Source organism: Papilio xuthus, unplaced genomic scaffold (assembly GCF_000836235.2).
Source record: "Papilio xuthus unplaced genomic scaffold, Pxut_1.1 DF824655.1, whole genome shotgun sequence".
Classification (NCBI taxonomy): domain Eukaryota; kingdom Metazoa; phylum Arthropoda; class Insecta; order Lepidoptera; family Papilionidae; genus Papilio; species Papilio xuthus.
The window spans coordinates 3,306,421-3,321,406 of NW_013533994.1; the positions used below are offsets into that span (position 1 = coordinate 3,306,421).

The 14,986-nt window shown below is 33.0% G+C and overlaps 1 protein-coding gene across 4 annotated transcripts; it reads left to right on the top strand.

Annotated features, from left to right (window-relative positions):
• The first annotated feature begins 386 nt into the window (after positions 1-386).
• Ndae1 (Na[+]-driven anion exchanger 1) lies at positions 387-14,647 on the top strand. Of its 4 annotated transcripts, none has more exons than XM_013326035.1 (14): positions 387-564; positions 7,404-7,502; positions 7,825-7,935; positions 8,166-8,222; positions 8,512-8,994; positions 9,091-9,204; positions 10,041-11,116; positions 11,202-11,354; positions 11,432-11,581; positions 11,669-12,334; positions 12,574-12,816; positions 12,971-13,176; positions 13,415-13,514; positions 14,510-14,647. In XM_013326035.1, the coding sequence occupies exons 2-14, from the start codon at positions 7,412-7,414 to the stop codon at positions 14,597-14,599; spliced, it is 3,540 nt and encodes a 1,179-aa protein (XP_013181489.1). In that variant the 5' UTR covers positions 387-564; positions 7,404-7,411; the 3' UTR covers positions 14,600-14,647. The 4 variants fall into 4 exon arrangements, with proteins under 4 accessions (XP_013181489.1, XP_013181490.1, XP_013181491.1 ...); XM_013326036.1 differs by lacking the exon at positions 9,091-9,204 and adding an exon at positions 9,551-9,622; XM_013326037.1 differs by lacking the exon at positions 8,166-8,222.
• Positions 14,648-14,986: the final 339 nt, after the last annotated feature.

Here is a 14,986-nt window from a genome sequence, read left to right on the forward strand (position 1 = left end):
GTACATTTAGGATTTTTAATAGAAAGTCTGTTAAAGCGATTTCATCTAAAAGCTTTGAAAGGATTTCAAAAGGCTGCCGCGCGAACACGCCGCGAAACCTGTAATGGATATCGCTCGCTGTTCAATAGCAATTTCTCTCACCATAAGTTTCCATTGACGAAAAACATATATAAAAACATATTGCCATCATTCTCATTCTCTTACAAATAAACAGAGATAGAAATATATTTTTATGCACACGTTTCAGTTGTGTAAAGTCAGTTTTATAGTCGTAGTTAATGTTTGGGGGTTGGAGCGCATGCGCGAAATCAGCGTCAAACAACCGCCCTTTGCCGGCCAGACGGTAGCTGTCGCTTCACTGGGCGACTGGCTTGACTACTCTAACCGCGAAAAATATTTCATCTATTTAACAAATAGTTTAAGTAAACTTACATCAATTAACTTACTTGTTATAGTGAATTTGAAACGTGGGTAAATATTCGTAATTTAATAATTGTGAATTAAGAGGTAAAGAGACAGAATATTGAAGTTCATTTCGTTTTGTGATGCTAGTCTACTGATTCGGTGAGTGCCCTTTTGTTTTAACTTGATCTAATATAAGTAATTCATTATAGCTTTAAGAACAACTTAATGTTAAGTGGCTGTTATTTGAAATAACATTATCTGTCTGTGTACTTTATCTTTAAATAGTACTGTCACAAAATAGCATCCATTAATGAGAAATGGATAAAAGCTAAGCTTGTGGTTGATCTAAAAGCAATCGGACATTCACCTTTCAAAGTCAAATGTGTCAGATCCAACTAATTTTAATTTAAAAATGTTTTAAGTGTCAATTAATTTGTTTGAAATTAGTCAATTTTTTTTTATTTCTTAATCTTAATCAGTATCGGCAAAAGGGAACTTTTTTTCTGGTAGACCAAAAATACTGGTGTATAAGCGATTGTTGTATGAAAAGAATGAATGAATTGTAAGTCTCGATACGCTGTATTTTTGCATAAAATGGCATACAACAAAATATGAAAACATTTGCAATTTTTTTCTGTATTTTTTTTTGCTGACATCGGAGCTTATTTCTAACTGCGAAATGTATGAACAATTGTTTTTTTTTTTTAATAATTTCTGCTATTAATTAACAATTATTTATATACGGCTTTGACCACATTGAATTACTAAATTATCTAATTTAATTAAAATTTAATCAATCATATTTTGTAAAAGAAAAGTACATGTAACACGTAAGAAGAGAAAGTTTCCATATCCCCATTTTGTATTCAAATCGTTTTAAATTAAAATGAAAATCCCTTAATACGGACAAATTTAGAATCCGACGATGTTTTACGATGGAACGTGTACGTTCAACCTTAATATCTGAGACGCAAGCTGTTTGAGTAGGGACCTTTATTAACGTCGCTGAAATTTACAACATAGTAAACTTTATGATGAAAATCTGACTAAAGATAAACACAAACAGAATTGTTTATATCAAAAACTAGCTGTCGCCCGCGACTCTGTTCGCGCGAAATTAAAAACCAGTTAAAGCAAATTAGTAGCTATGTTCTATGTCTTTACTAAATTTCAGGGAGATCCGTTGAGCGTTCTGGAGATACCTTCTAACAAATACATCCATCCATACTAACATTCACATTTATAATATTAATAAGATATGTACTCGTATTCAAAGACGGATAGTATCCCCTAAGAGACGGACTATCCCTCTCTTAGGGGAGTGGTTATTCGCGGGTCTGTAAACTACGATTATTTTTATGTTTATGTGAGCCCCGTAACATAAACGGCTTAACTGGTTTTAGTATGTGAGATATTCGATTTCCTCCCCGGATTATTTTAGAACTTTCTAGGTATTAGGACTTCTTCTTTTAGCTAATGTAGTAAATATCTCAAAAGTAAGGAACGCATTACGCATTTTAATTTTTTTATTTTATTATACAAAAACTTTACATAACAAATTAAACATCGGTTAGACAGCATTACTAAAAACCCACAGGGTTTAGGTTTACTTACTGGTCGCTTATTAATTTATAAGATCAGCGAATTAACAAATACAGACGTTATTAACCATTTCACAATTATATTAAAAAGAACAGAGATTAAACGGTCAGACCATAATAGCAAGAAAAAAGCGAATCAAAAAATAGATATATAAAACAATTGATTGTCAAGTTGCAATAAATATACCTAAGTTATTTATTTAAAAAACTTATATTTTAAAGTTTTCATTTTATTTAACAAAAGTCATGAAACAATAGATGTAGCCCTTGTCATTATTCTTTACAGAACTATAAATAATAGATTACAGTTACATGGAAGAGTAGCGCATTGTCTGACATGTCGTCTGAATGCAATACAATGATATGAGCATTATTCTGTATGCGCGTTTGAAAAGACATATGTGACATATATTATATATGTATTTTATATGCGAGCGTCGGTGGCTCAGGGGTCAAGCACTTGACTTGCAGTCTGCAGGTCCTGGGTTCGAATCCCGCCATGTACCAATGTGTTTCGATTTCCGATTTACATATATACATTTATCCGACGTTCTTACGGTGAAGGAAAACATCGTGATGCAACCTGCACATATCTGAGAAGAAATTCAAAGATATGTGTGAAGTCAACCAACCCGCACTGGGCCAGTGTGGTTGACTATGGCCTAATCACCCTTAACTTAGGGTAGGGAAGGTAGGAAAGTCCACTTCCACTTCCCATCCTTTCCTTATAAGATAATGGTTGGAAGGGAAAGAGGAATTAATTAGGCCTCCGGGACGCACACTCATCAGACGAAACGCAGAATTGCTTCCACTTCACGCCTGTCTTCTGTGCGGTCGTGGTATTTCACCGGGCGAGCCGGGCCGATTCGTGCGAAGATACTAAAGCGGGCTCTACCACTGTTAATAAATTTTATGCTATTTATAGCAAAGTATTTAATTTCATTCAAATAAAATAATTCAAATTCAACAAAAGTTAACGTATCTTTAATTACACATAGTTTTATTTACTAGTTGTTGCCCGAGATTCTGTCCGCGTGAAAATTTAAATAAAAACTTAGTTAATAGTCTATGTGTTCATCCAGACTTCGTTCTAAATCTATGCAAAATTTTATCAAGATCCGTTGAGCCGTTGAGCCGTTCCGGAGATACGTTTAAACAAACATCCATCCATCTAAACATTAAAATATTACTAAGATTATTTTTAACCTTTATTGTTAATGATTCAACTATTTCTATAACCTTCACAGAAGCCGATAAAGTACAAGGAAGCCTTGTTTAGAATATGTTTTGCGGCATATGTACGGATAAATCCATCGTTCATGAATCTTTATACGATTTGTATCGATCTCACCTTCACAACTAATTTTGTACAATCACGGTCAAAGCTGTAATGGAAATATATGTTAATTTAATCAATGTTGATGTGAAATTAGACGTAACATAGATATGTCATGGGGGAGATGAGGATACGTTTTTAAATAATTTGACAGTGGAAACCCATAATATGTTCCTTATTAACGTAAAGTTCTGACATGGCATGACAGCACACATTCAAGTTTTTTTTAATGTTATAAGCCAAATGAGCAAGCGGCCATTTTAGCAATGAAGCAACCGCTGTCCATAGACAAACACAATTGTAGACCGATGCATAATAAATAGCCGTTATAGAGTGAATAGTAACAAACATCTAAACATTCCCATCTTGCTAATTTTATAAATGCAAAAGTTTGTGCTAAGGTATCTACAAAACGGTTAAAGGGACTTCGCTGGAATTTGCCTTAGATAAAGAAAATAGTCTGAGAAAATAGTCTGAAAAAATACCGTCTACTAATAAAGTTTTTTTTTATTCCGCGCGAATGGAGTGTGGGCGATATCTAGTTTATAACATTAGTAAAAAAAACATGTTATCAGCCTTCATTTTATGACAGGCTTCCAAGTCAGGCTCTACTAAGCTATAATGCTTGTTAACCTAATTACTGAAGATTATTAGGGTGACCCATTTTTACGAAGACCAAGGGACAGTAAACGTATCGCTTTATTTCCTTAATTACCATAGTCAATCTTACTTCATACTAATATAATATATAAATGTGAATGTTTGGATGAACGGATTGATGTTTGAAGGTATCTCCAGAACAGCTGAACGGATCCGCCTGAAATTTGGCATAGGTGTAGAACATAGTTTGGAACACATAGGCTACTATTTAGGTTTTATTTTATTACGCGTGAACGGAGTCGCGAGCGGCAGCTAGTTTTCAATAACTTTGTATGAACATGCGTTATTTCATAAAAAGATTACTAAATTCAGTATAAGTTTTACATTAATGTTTGCCATAATGTGAAAACACGATGAAACATATTTCACACTATCAAGTATACTACAAGAGCTCGATATTAAGTAGACTCCGAGTCTATAATCCTCATTGACATGTTTCCCGCTCACTTTGTGTGCTGAAGGCGAGTCTAATGATATATGTCACCTTGTTAGCAAGGGTGGATGTTTAAACAGCACTTTAATTAGAAAATTGACATCTGACATGTTCACTATATTAGGACTTATACTATATTAACTCTAAATATTCCAATAGCCTAATGTTTTTGTGTACAGACTACCGATCATGTAGGTGTTAGTTAGCTTCAAACTTATATTTTGCTTCAAAGATATATTATTAATATTTCAACATAAAAAAGATCGTACTTTTAATAATTGCTCTTTTGTTTTTAGAGCTTGTTTGTTCATAGATCTTCATAGAGCTCTTTTGGGGTTAGTACCTTTGGTTAGTAGTATTCCTCCGCTTTCAATCATTTCATACACGTTGCTGTATGGTGCAATACATTTGATTACATCGCACCGCTCCGCTCGTCGCCCCGCTCGTCGCTAATTTTGTGCCCGCAGCCTAAAATCTAGTAGAACTGCGCGAGCGTAGACAATTTCCGGCTTCCAATTCGAATAACAAAGAGTTATTTCCCAAACGTAATAACAGTACATTGACATTTTGTATTCATATAGTTATGTTATATTTATTACTTTGTTACATCAAAAAAGGAAATTATAGTTTTACTTTTCTCGTTCTAAACCTGAATTTTAACTGTCATAGTACCTGTATGTGAACTTATTTATTATAAGGGATGAAATATGGTGTTATTATGTTGTTTAGTTTTGGGCATGTTTATAAAACATAACTAGGAGTAATCTTGTATAATGCTTATATTTTTAATAATTAATCTATTTAATTATACCATAATTTCACTGAAACAGTTAATACGTAGAGTCGCAGTTTCCAAAGCATAAAAATTAAAAAAAATGGTCCTTCATGTTTCATAAAACCCCAAACCTTTTTATGTTTACATATGACTAAATAAATTACATAATTTAAATTTGCAATATTTATATTTGATGGTTATTTTATGAAGCGTCTATTATCTGTTATGATTTACGTTAATACGCGACGTTGGAGATTACAACAAGAAAAATATGAATTTCAAGGCTCAGGTCGAGCTTAATACAAAAGCGTGAAAAACTGCGCAGTTGTGCCTATTCATAGAAAGTGTTTAAAAGCTTATATTATTTAACTTTAAAGTATGATTCGTTTAAAATTAATTTTTAAAACGATTCTTATAATAATCTATCAACCGTAACTAGAGAAAAACAGAACACTATTAAAAGCTGACAATTTTCATTCGAGTCATGTTTTTCTGTTGACGTCAGCAAAGCAGCTTTTAAGGAATACATTAAGGCGTGTTTACATCCACAATTTTGTTACCCTTTTAACTTTTTCCATGACAAAGTATTTTCGGTATTCGAGTATTTCCTTTTTTTTAATTTGCCCAATTATAAAATAATTTATCATTATTACTTTTGGAAATTAAAGCGTTTTTATTACATCTTCCATAATATAAAATAAAATCTTTAATAGGTTAAAAACATTTAGAAAATTTATCTGATTTAGGTTTCGATATGTTCCTTTGATAGCATTAAATATTGTAAATTAAAAAATTGCTTGTAATAATACAACTAATTTTTTTTTGTTATTTTCAATTTAATATAAACGTAAAGTCTCAAAGCTTCAGTAAATCCTCTGATATGGCGATGTCAGAATTAATTATCTTTAAATATTCATGTTGTTTCAGTATTCATTACTGAAACTTCGATTTAATCCTCTTTCGTTTGTTCGCATAATGTCTTGAATTAAGTTATTAAAAGCTGTTTTAAACAATATTTGAAAACTAGCTGTCGCCGGGAATGCGTTCGCGTGGAATTAAAAAAAACTTAATAAGTAACCTTTGTATTCTTCCAAACTATGTTCTACATCTGTGCCAAATTTCATCAAGATCCGTGGAGCCGTTGAGATGCCTTCTAACAAACTTCCATCTATCCATCTATCCATCCGTCCAAACATTCGGATGTGTAATATTAGAAGTAAGATTTTTTATATTGCAAATTATGTACTTTTGTTCAGACGTTTATTAAAATTTCTCTTTCTTTTGTTTTGTTGGTACAAATACGAACAAAATGCAGCAACTATTTTAAATTGTGCGAAAAATTATTATAAAAAAAATCCTAACCTTACTCTCCTATTACATTTTGTATACTGTATATTTACATACTAGCTATCGACGCCGACTCCGCCCGCGCGGAAAAAAAAACAATTAGTAAACTATGTGTTCTTACAGACTATCCCTTGAGTCGTTCTGGAGATACCTTCTAACAAACACCCATCCAAACATTCGCATTTATAATATTAGCAAGAATTACGTTTTGTGTTATTATTTTTAATTAATTCTTAAAAACAGATTAAAATTTTGTCGGCGATCGTTCGTTCATAAAACATGCATGAACTGCGAACGGCAAAGTGAATTGAAACCGTCCTACTAGTAGAATATTCATAGTGCATCCACATACCTGCTCATTACAAATTTATGTCATATATGTAGACGCAAAATAAATTTGTTACACTTGATTGTAAATTAATAATATATGAGTTCATCGAAAGACTAATTTATTCATCAAACGGTTTTCTATTATTATGGATCAAACACAGTAATCAAAGAGCCAATAGTCTAATGGTTAAGTGTACGGATTTTCGGAAACGTGGTCGAGAGTTCGAATCCCGCCATTCGATTGTCGTACAACATATCCTATGACAGGCTTAGAGCTTAAAAATGGATAAAGCATTAAAAAGGAAGAAGAAGAAGGAAGGAAAAGGAGAACATTATCGAGCTTATCCTTTTGGTATATTATTAGGTAAAGAATCTGCAATTAAAAATCAAATAGGGTTCAGACATATCACTTGACCTAAAGAAACTTGAGCTGTAGAAGAAATATTAATTCTCTGAAGACACGAAGGGCTTTTTGTATGTTTTATATTTCATTGAATAGTGTCTTGTTTGGCGCAGAGAGCAAAATGGACGTGAGAGCGGACGACGACGAGGCCCCTCCAGACCCGGCGGCGCGGAAATTCAAGCATCATGATTACACCGAGCAAGATTTTGAAGGTACAAATATTTATTGTATTTTATTAATATTACAGATAACTTTTGAAAAACATACTCATAATATTAAAACTTTAAGGAATAAGCAAACTATTATATATTTTGTTATTCTTGAATCAATTGTTTATTCCTAGTGTTTCTTTTCCTTTTACCTCGAAAAGTATTTATATTTAGTATCAAGGAACATATTATATTACCATATATTCACGCTTCTTTCCATATGGATAGGCAACCTTTAAATGAACATTAGGGTTTGTCTCAATAATTTTACTTCTTGTAGTAGTTTTTGCAGTAAACAATTTCATAAGATATCACTTATTCCTAGGTCATCGAGCACACACTGTGTTCGTGGGAGTGCACGTACCTGCGCGACGTCACTCCCATCGTAAGCATAAGCATCATCACCGCAACGACGATAAAGACAACGATAGACCTGGTAAGATAAATGTTTCTTAATGCCTGAGAAAGGATAACATTTGGCTTGATTAATGCCCGTCAGTACTAGACACAAAACAATCAAAAGAGTTAGAGATATAATCAACATTTAATAAGACAGAGGATTACGGGAAATAATGCAATTAGATTATGAAAGCACCAAAAGTTAAATTAGTAAAAAACAGGAATAAATTTTTCTTGCAATATTAGCATCAATATTCCGATCCGTAGGGTCTGCGCTATTGTCTCGTGTCAGAAGACTGAGCGTCACTGATGATGGAGAAACATGTAAGACCAACAATCATCATCCCATCTCTTCATTGGCCACATTAGCAACCTAATTTTTGTATCATTAGGACTTCGTTCTTCATTCTTACATCTTAGAGCATGTTACTCGAAACAGTCGCGTTAATTTCTTCACGTCTAAATCTGGGGTAAATTTACTATATGTGCATGATTAAGTATCAGTTCATATATTTTATTTCGACTCAACTGTATTCTTACCTTTCGACCTCAGACCATTAATTACTTAACGTTCATATTTAAACTAAAATCTAATCGACAAAATTCTTTTTAGTAACACCACCCGCTCAAAGGGTACAATTTATACTTGGAGAAGATGTTGACGATGCTGCATTCGAATCCCATCCACTTTTTTCTGAGATGGAAGAATTAGTTAAAGATGGGGACGAACTTGAATGGAAAGAGACAGCGCGATGGATTAAGTTTGAAGAGGATGTGGAAGAAGGTGGTAATCGCTGGTCGAAACCACACGTCGCAACATTGTCTTTACATTCTCTTTTTGAACTCCGAAGTCTCTTATTAAACGGTGCCGTCATATTAGATATGGATGCTAATTCTTTAGATCAAGTAGCTGAAAATGTTTTGGATCATATGGTAGGAGATGGATCCCTAGGTTATGATTGTAGAGAAAAAGTAAAAGATGCCCTTTTAAGAAGACATCGCCACCAGCATGAGAAACGAAATCATAACAATATGTCAAAACTTCCCTTAATCAGATCTTTAGCAGACATCGGAAGAAATCATTCATCTTGTAAAAGTGAGTATGAATGCCATTTGAACATTTTATCTCGAAAACATAGAAATAAGATTAGTAATGAATAGTCATTGGGATATACTGGGGATATCCTATTAGATTTCCAGGAAACTGGTTCTCGGCGTACAAGCGCAAGGAATAGTAACACTTCGTCACCTCAAACGGCATTGCTTCATGCGCCAGATGCCAGAGGCTCTTATCTAGCTGTTCCAGGTTAGACAATCTTGAGAGACTGTAAAAAGTGTGAACATAAGCTCACAATTATCACAGCCTATGTCTTATTTTCACGATGATCTGCACAGCACTGGACTTGCTAAACTCTTGTAAATTATATTTATAGAGGTTAAAGTATAAAATCACCATTGTAATATTCTGTAACGCTCAAGTTGATGTAAAATTGTATAATATATGAACGATATCCATATTTTCGTTAAGTAAAAGGCAATTTAATCCTTAAACCTCTAAATTGATGTATTATGTGTTCATGGCTCCCCTTATTTCAAAAAATTTAAGTGAGTAAAATTATAGTAGATATATAAATTGGCGTTCTAAATTGCAGTGGAAGAAAGCAGTACCGGTGGACATTATCAGAAGGGAGATTTGAGTCGTTTCCTAGGAATACATAGCGCGGGTAACCGCTAATCCTTAAGATGTTTAATTAATGTTTTCTTCACCATTTAATACCAAATTCTTATTTATTTTATACATCTTCAATATTCATCAGTCTCGTATTTATGCATAGGCTACATTCACACCGTTTTTAATTTCTTTCGACAATCGTTTTAGCTTTGGCTCTTGCTTGTAATCGTTATTTAATTCTTATAGTACTACTATGTACATTTCTACCTCTATTTCTTTCTCATCCATTTTGTCCCATCGATGTTTCAGACAACTTAACGATTTTATTTGCGTAAATGAACAATATCCTACACTATGTTTCGTAGCTTAGCAACATTGCAACTAAATCATTTCACACTTATTTATGTTATAAATTTCGTTATTGTTATCTGTATGTTATTTGTTTTTTTTCATTGGGCACGTGTTTTCAGGTGGAGCTCCTGATGAGTGCATGGTAAAAAGCCCTAGTAGCGTATCAATGCAACGCAATCATAGCTCTAGTGATCTTCCTGTTAATGGCGATATTAATCATAAAAGCAACACTAATTTTATGCGCAAAATACCACCAGGTGCTGAAGCATCTAATATCTTAGTTGGTGAAGTAGACTTTCTTGAAAAGACGCTATCAGCATTCGTTAGGTTGAAGACAGGAACAATTATGGGAGATCTTACCGAAGTACCAGTCCCCACTCGATTCATGTTCGTTTTATTAGGACCGCCGAACAGTAATTCAAGCTTTCATGAAATCGGTCGTGCTATGGCTACGCTTATGTCTGATGAAATTTTTCATGAAGTAGCATATCGAGCCAAGAAAAGAGATCATTTGCTGGCCGGAATAGACGAGTTTCTTGACGCAGTTACAGTATTACCTCCTGGGGAATGGGATCCTGCAATCCGTATTGAGCCACCGGCTGCTATTCCATCGCAAGATATTCGTAAAAGACCAAATGATAATATTCAGAAAGAAGAACCAGACGAAGAAGAAGAAGAACAAAGACAAAGGGAAGAGTCAGGTTTAGCTAGGAGTGGACGGTTATTTGGAGGGTTAATAAATGATCTTAAAAGAAAAAAGCCTTGGTATTGGTCAGATTTTAAAGATGCATTTGCACTTCAATGTGTAGCATCGTGGATATTCTTGTATTTTGCGTGCTTGTCACCAATAATTACTTTTGGAGGATTACTAGGAGAGGCTACTGGGAAAAACATGGCTGCTATGGAGTCACTCGTATCTGGATTTGTTTGTGGTATGGGATACGGCTTTTTCTCCGGGCAACCATTGACAATCTTGGGATCGACCGGTCCAGTATTAGTATTTGAGACAATTGTGTTTGAATTTTGCAAACAGATTGGCTGGAATTATATGTCTTTCAGATTCTGTATTGGTACCTGGACTACCATAATACTGATTACCTTAGTCGCAATCGATGCCAGTGCATTTGTTTGTTACATAACACGATTTACCGAAGAAAATTTCGCAACGCTTATAGCATTTATTTTTATTTACAAGGTAAAATGAAATAGTTTCACCACCAAGTAAGATTCTACCAATCTTTCTTTTATCTTAATTTAAAATCTATCAAATTATCTTCTAGGCTGTGGAAAATGTTATATCCATTGGTAAGAAGTTTCCACTTAGGACGCACGCAGCAGAAGTTCTTAATTATGAATGTTACTGTTTACCAAGTAATTATTCCAAAGTTCCAGAGGAGTTTAATTGGACGACCGTTGAAAAAGAGTCTTGCCAGGTACTTTATGAACTTTAATCACAGATAAAATCGTATTCATTAAAAATGTATCTCTAATTTTATATACAATTTTTTAGCTCTACAATGGAACCTTGATCGGTGCTGGATGTGAAACGAAAGTATATGTTCCAGATGTTTTTCTAATGTCAATAATATTATTCCTGGGTACATTTACAATTTCAATAATTTTAAAAGATTTTAAAAATTCCTTATTCTTTCCATCAAAGGTAATTTCATCAATCAATCTTTAATAAGAGAAGTTTTATATTTATTAATTTTCTTAACATTTTAGTCACTTTTATTTTTGTCTTTAGGTGCGCCAAATAATAAGCGACTTTTCAGTAATCATAGCGATTCTGTCAATGTCTTTCTTGGATTATAAAGTCGGAGTGAAAACACCGAAACTTGAAGTACCATCAGAGTTTAAGCCAACATTGCCAAGCAGAAATTGGGTCATTACCCCATTTAACGGGAATCCCATCTGGTCTGCTTTAGTAGCAATTTTGCCTGCACTTTTGGGTACAATTCTAATATTTATGGATCAACAAATAACAGCTGTAATTGTTAACCGGAAAGAGAATAAGCTAAAAAAGGGATGCGGGTACCATTTAGATTTGTTTGTACTGGCTATATTGATTCAATTGTGCTCAGTTATGGGACTACCTTGGTTTGTGGCAGCTACAGTTCTCAGTATAAATCACGTCAATTCACTAAAAGTTGAATCGGAATGTGCTGCGCCCGGTGAGAAACCGCAATTTCTAGGAGTCAGAGAACAAAGGATGACACACATCATGATATTCTTAACAATCGGTTGTTCCGTTGTTCTGACACCAATTTTAAGACATATACCTATGCCTGTACTATTTGGAGTATTTCTGTATATGGGTGTAGCATCATTGAAAGGCTTACAATTCTTTGATAGGATTTTAATAATGTTTATGCCTCAGAAGTATCAACCAGATCACATGTTCCTGAGACAGGTAAGATTTGATATGACTTCTTTTAATAATTAAACAATCTTACTAACATTATAAATTCAAATGTTTAGATATATGGATGGATGGATGTTTGTTTGAAGGTATCTCCAGAATGGTTAAATGGATCTCGATGAAATTTGGTATACATATAGAATAAAGTCTGGAAAAACACATAGGCTACGGAGTCGCGGGCTACAGCTAGGTATTCATAAGAAGAGATTTAACGTTATTGATGATTTCAGGTGCCAATTCGTCGAGTACATTTATTCACAGCAATACAATTAACGTGCTTGGTATGTCTTTGGGTGATAAAGTCATTCTCAATGACATCTATACTGTTTCCATTGATGCTTGTGGTCATGATCGGTATTCGGAAGATGTTAGATTTGTTCTTCACTCGGAGGGAAATGAAGATATTGGATGACGTAATGCCGGAGATGTCACGTCGAAATCAAGATGAACTCCATGAGCTTGGAGACGCGGAGGTACGAGAGAAATAAAGAATGCTAAAAGAAGGAATAATTTTAGTGACACAATGACTTCACAAAATCAAATTTTATAATTTAGTGTAGTGTTTTAACTTATTGTAACTTTTTTCAAATAATTATTAAGTTTTATGCTTAAGTTTAGAACTTTTAGGTACCTAATAAGAGTAACCCACCGCCATATCAAGAAAATTTACAAATTCCACTTATAAATGGTAATATTATGAATATACCGTTAACTTCAATAAATATATCAGAGGAGGTAAATAAGACGGGCATTTGGAAACAAGTGAACAGTAGCAATAAAATGGCACCAACAAGTGACACTAAAGATTTTAAGGTGAAATCAGGGAAGAAAAAGTTAGTACTGTTTTATTATTACGTGACAAATTGATACTTTGTAACTCTCTCTAAGAAAATTTCACGATCGGATGAACGTGACACACCATTAAAGTTAACATGAAGAAGTTAATGAAGCTATTTATAATAAAAAAAATATATTAGGTTACGAATACTAATCAAAATTTTAACCAATGAATGACCTAGATCAATTTTTTATTTGTTAATTCAATTACATTAAAAAGTTTTTAACTTGCAGTAATAAACACAAGAAGCTAATGTCAAAAAACGCACAATCAGAAATTGAAAGGAGACTATCGACTATGGACGAAGTGGAGGAAGACGATCCAATATCGAAGGTGTGCATTGATGACACGAAATTTTGAACAGGCATGCCACCCCATGAGTAGACAGGAGGATCACAGCATGGCAGCATGAAGCACGGTACCCTGACTCCCACGTGCATGGTCTTATACTTTAAACATTATTCGGCAATCGACAAATTATTTACGAAAACAGGAAACACATTTACTATACAAGGCTAAATTATACTTACAACTACAAAAATATAAATTTTATATTTTACAAAAATATTTAATGATAAAACAAAATAATGACAAAAAATAATGATATTTTACCGCCGATTAATGTTTAACATTTTTAATCAAATGTAGAAAGTAGAATTTTTTTTGTTATTTTATTTTAATTAAAATAAAGTCATTATTAATGTTTATTGGATTTTATATTTAGCATCCTTATCTTTCAATGATAATTTTGAGATATCACTATGGTCAATATCTACGATTATAAATAGTAATTCCTTATGTGATTTTATTTTAAAATCATACGTATATCTTGAACACAAGCTCAATTCACTCATTGCTAAAATGTATTTAAAAAAATATGTTTATTGCAGCATCATTTTTTATTCAATTGTTTTAAAAAAAATGTAACTATAGTAAACATTAAATATCAATTTTGATATAGTTATTTATTAAAATTTTATGATTAAGTAGTATACAGTATATTTGCACTTATTTAATAAAAAAAAAACTTTATTAATTCCATTAAAATACAAGCTTGGATGTTGTGCTAAAATAGATCAGCACCGCTTTTGTAAAGAAACATAAAATAAATTAGTATGTCATAAATAGCTAAAGTTGTAATGTTATGTAAAGTAAAATATAATATTCATTACATAACAATAGCTTGTATATAAAGCGAATATGTATAAGTTTGCGTTTATATCAAAGGTAAGAGATTAAATAACCAAACATAAAATAACTATTTATATTTTTTTCTTAATGACGTAAATATGAAGAAAGTTATTTTATTACATCTAAATGTTTTTCAGATTGACATGTTAAGACGATTGGATTCTTGGAGTGGAGTAAAAAAATGCGAACCAAAAAGAAATAGTACCTCCGCTGAAACTTCCGTGTAAATCTGCACTTAACGTAAGTTTCCACTGTCGTACACTTGTATAAAAATATATTGTTCCTCTCGTTCTGTAAAAAAAACTATAAGATTTTATACAAGGGTTTTGGCAATGGAATTTCACAGTTACATTTTTTTTTTGTTAAAATATTATCAGATTTTTTGTAAATTTACTAATATTTCTTTTACCATTCCAACTAAGATGTATGTTTGTACTAGGATATGGCTTACGACATAAGTCGAATGACGGGATTCGAACCCCCAACCTCGTGATCGGAAATCCGTATCCTTAACCATTAGGCTATTGACGATTGACGAACATTTTATAAGGTGTCTTTGTCTAAAGACATTCTTGAAACTTATTTTTATTCTAACAACTTTGTACGTAGTTTTT

Coding starts and splice junctions, on each gene's coding strand:
- Ndae1 (XM_013326035.1), top strand. CDS start 7,412: ATGGACGTGAGAGCGGACGACGACGAGGCCCCTCCAGACCCGGCGGCG. Junction 8,223..8,511: donor CACTGATGATGGAGAAACAT/GTAAGACCAACA, acceptor AATTCTTTTTAG/TAACACCACCCGCTCAAAGG. Junction 13,177..13,414: donor GTGAAATCAGGGAAGAAAAA/GTTAGTACTGTT, acceptor TTTAACTTGCAG/TAATAAACACAAGAAGCTAA.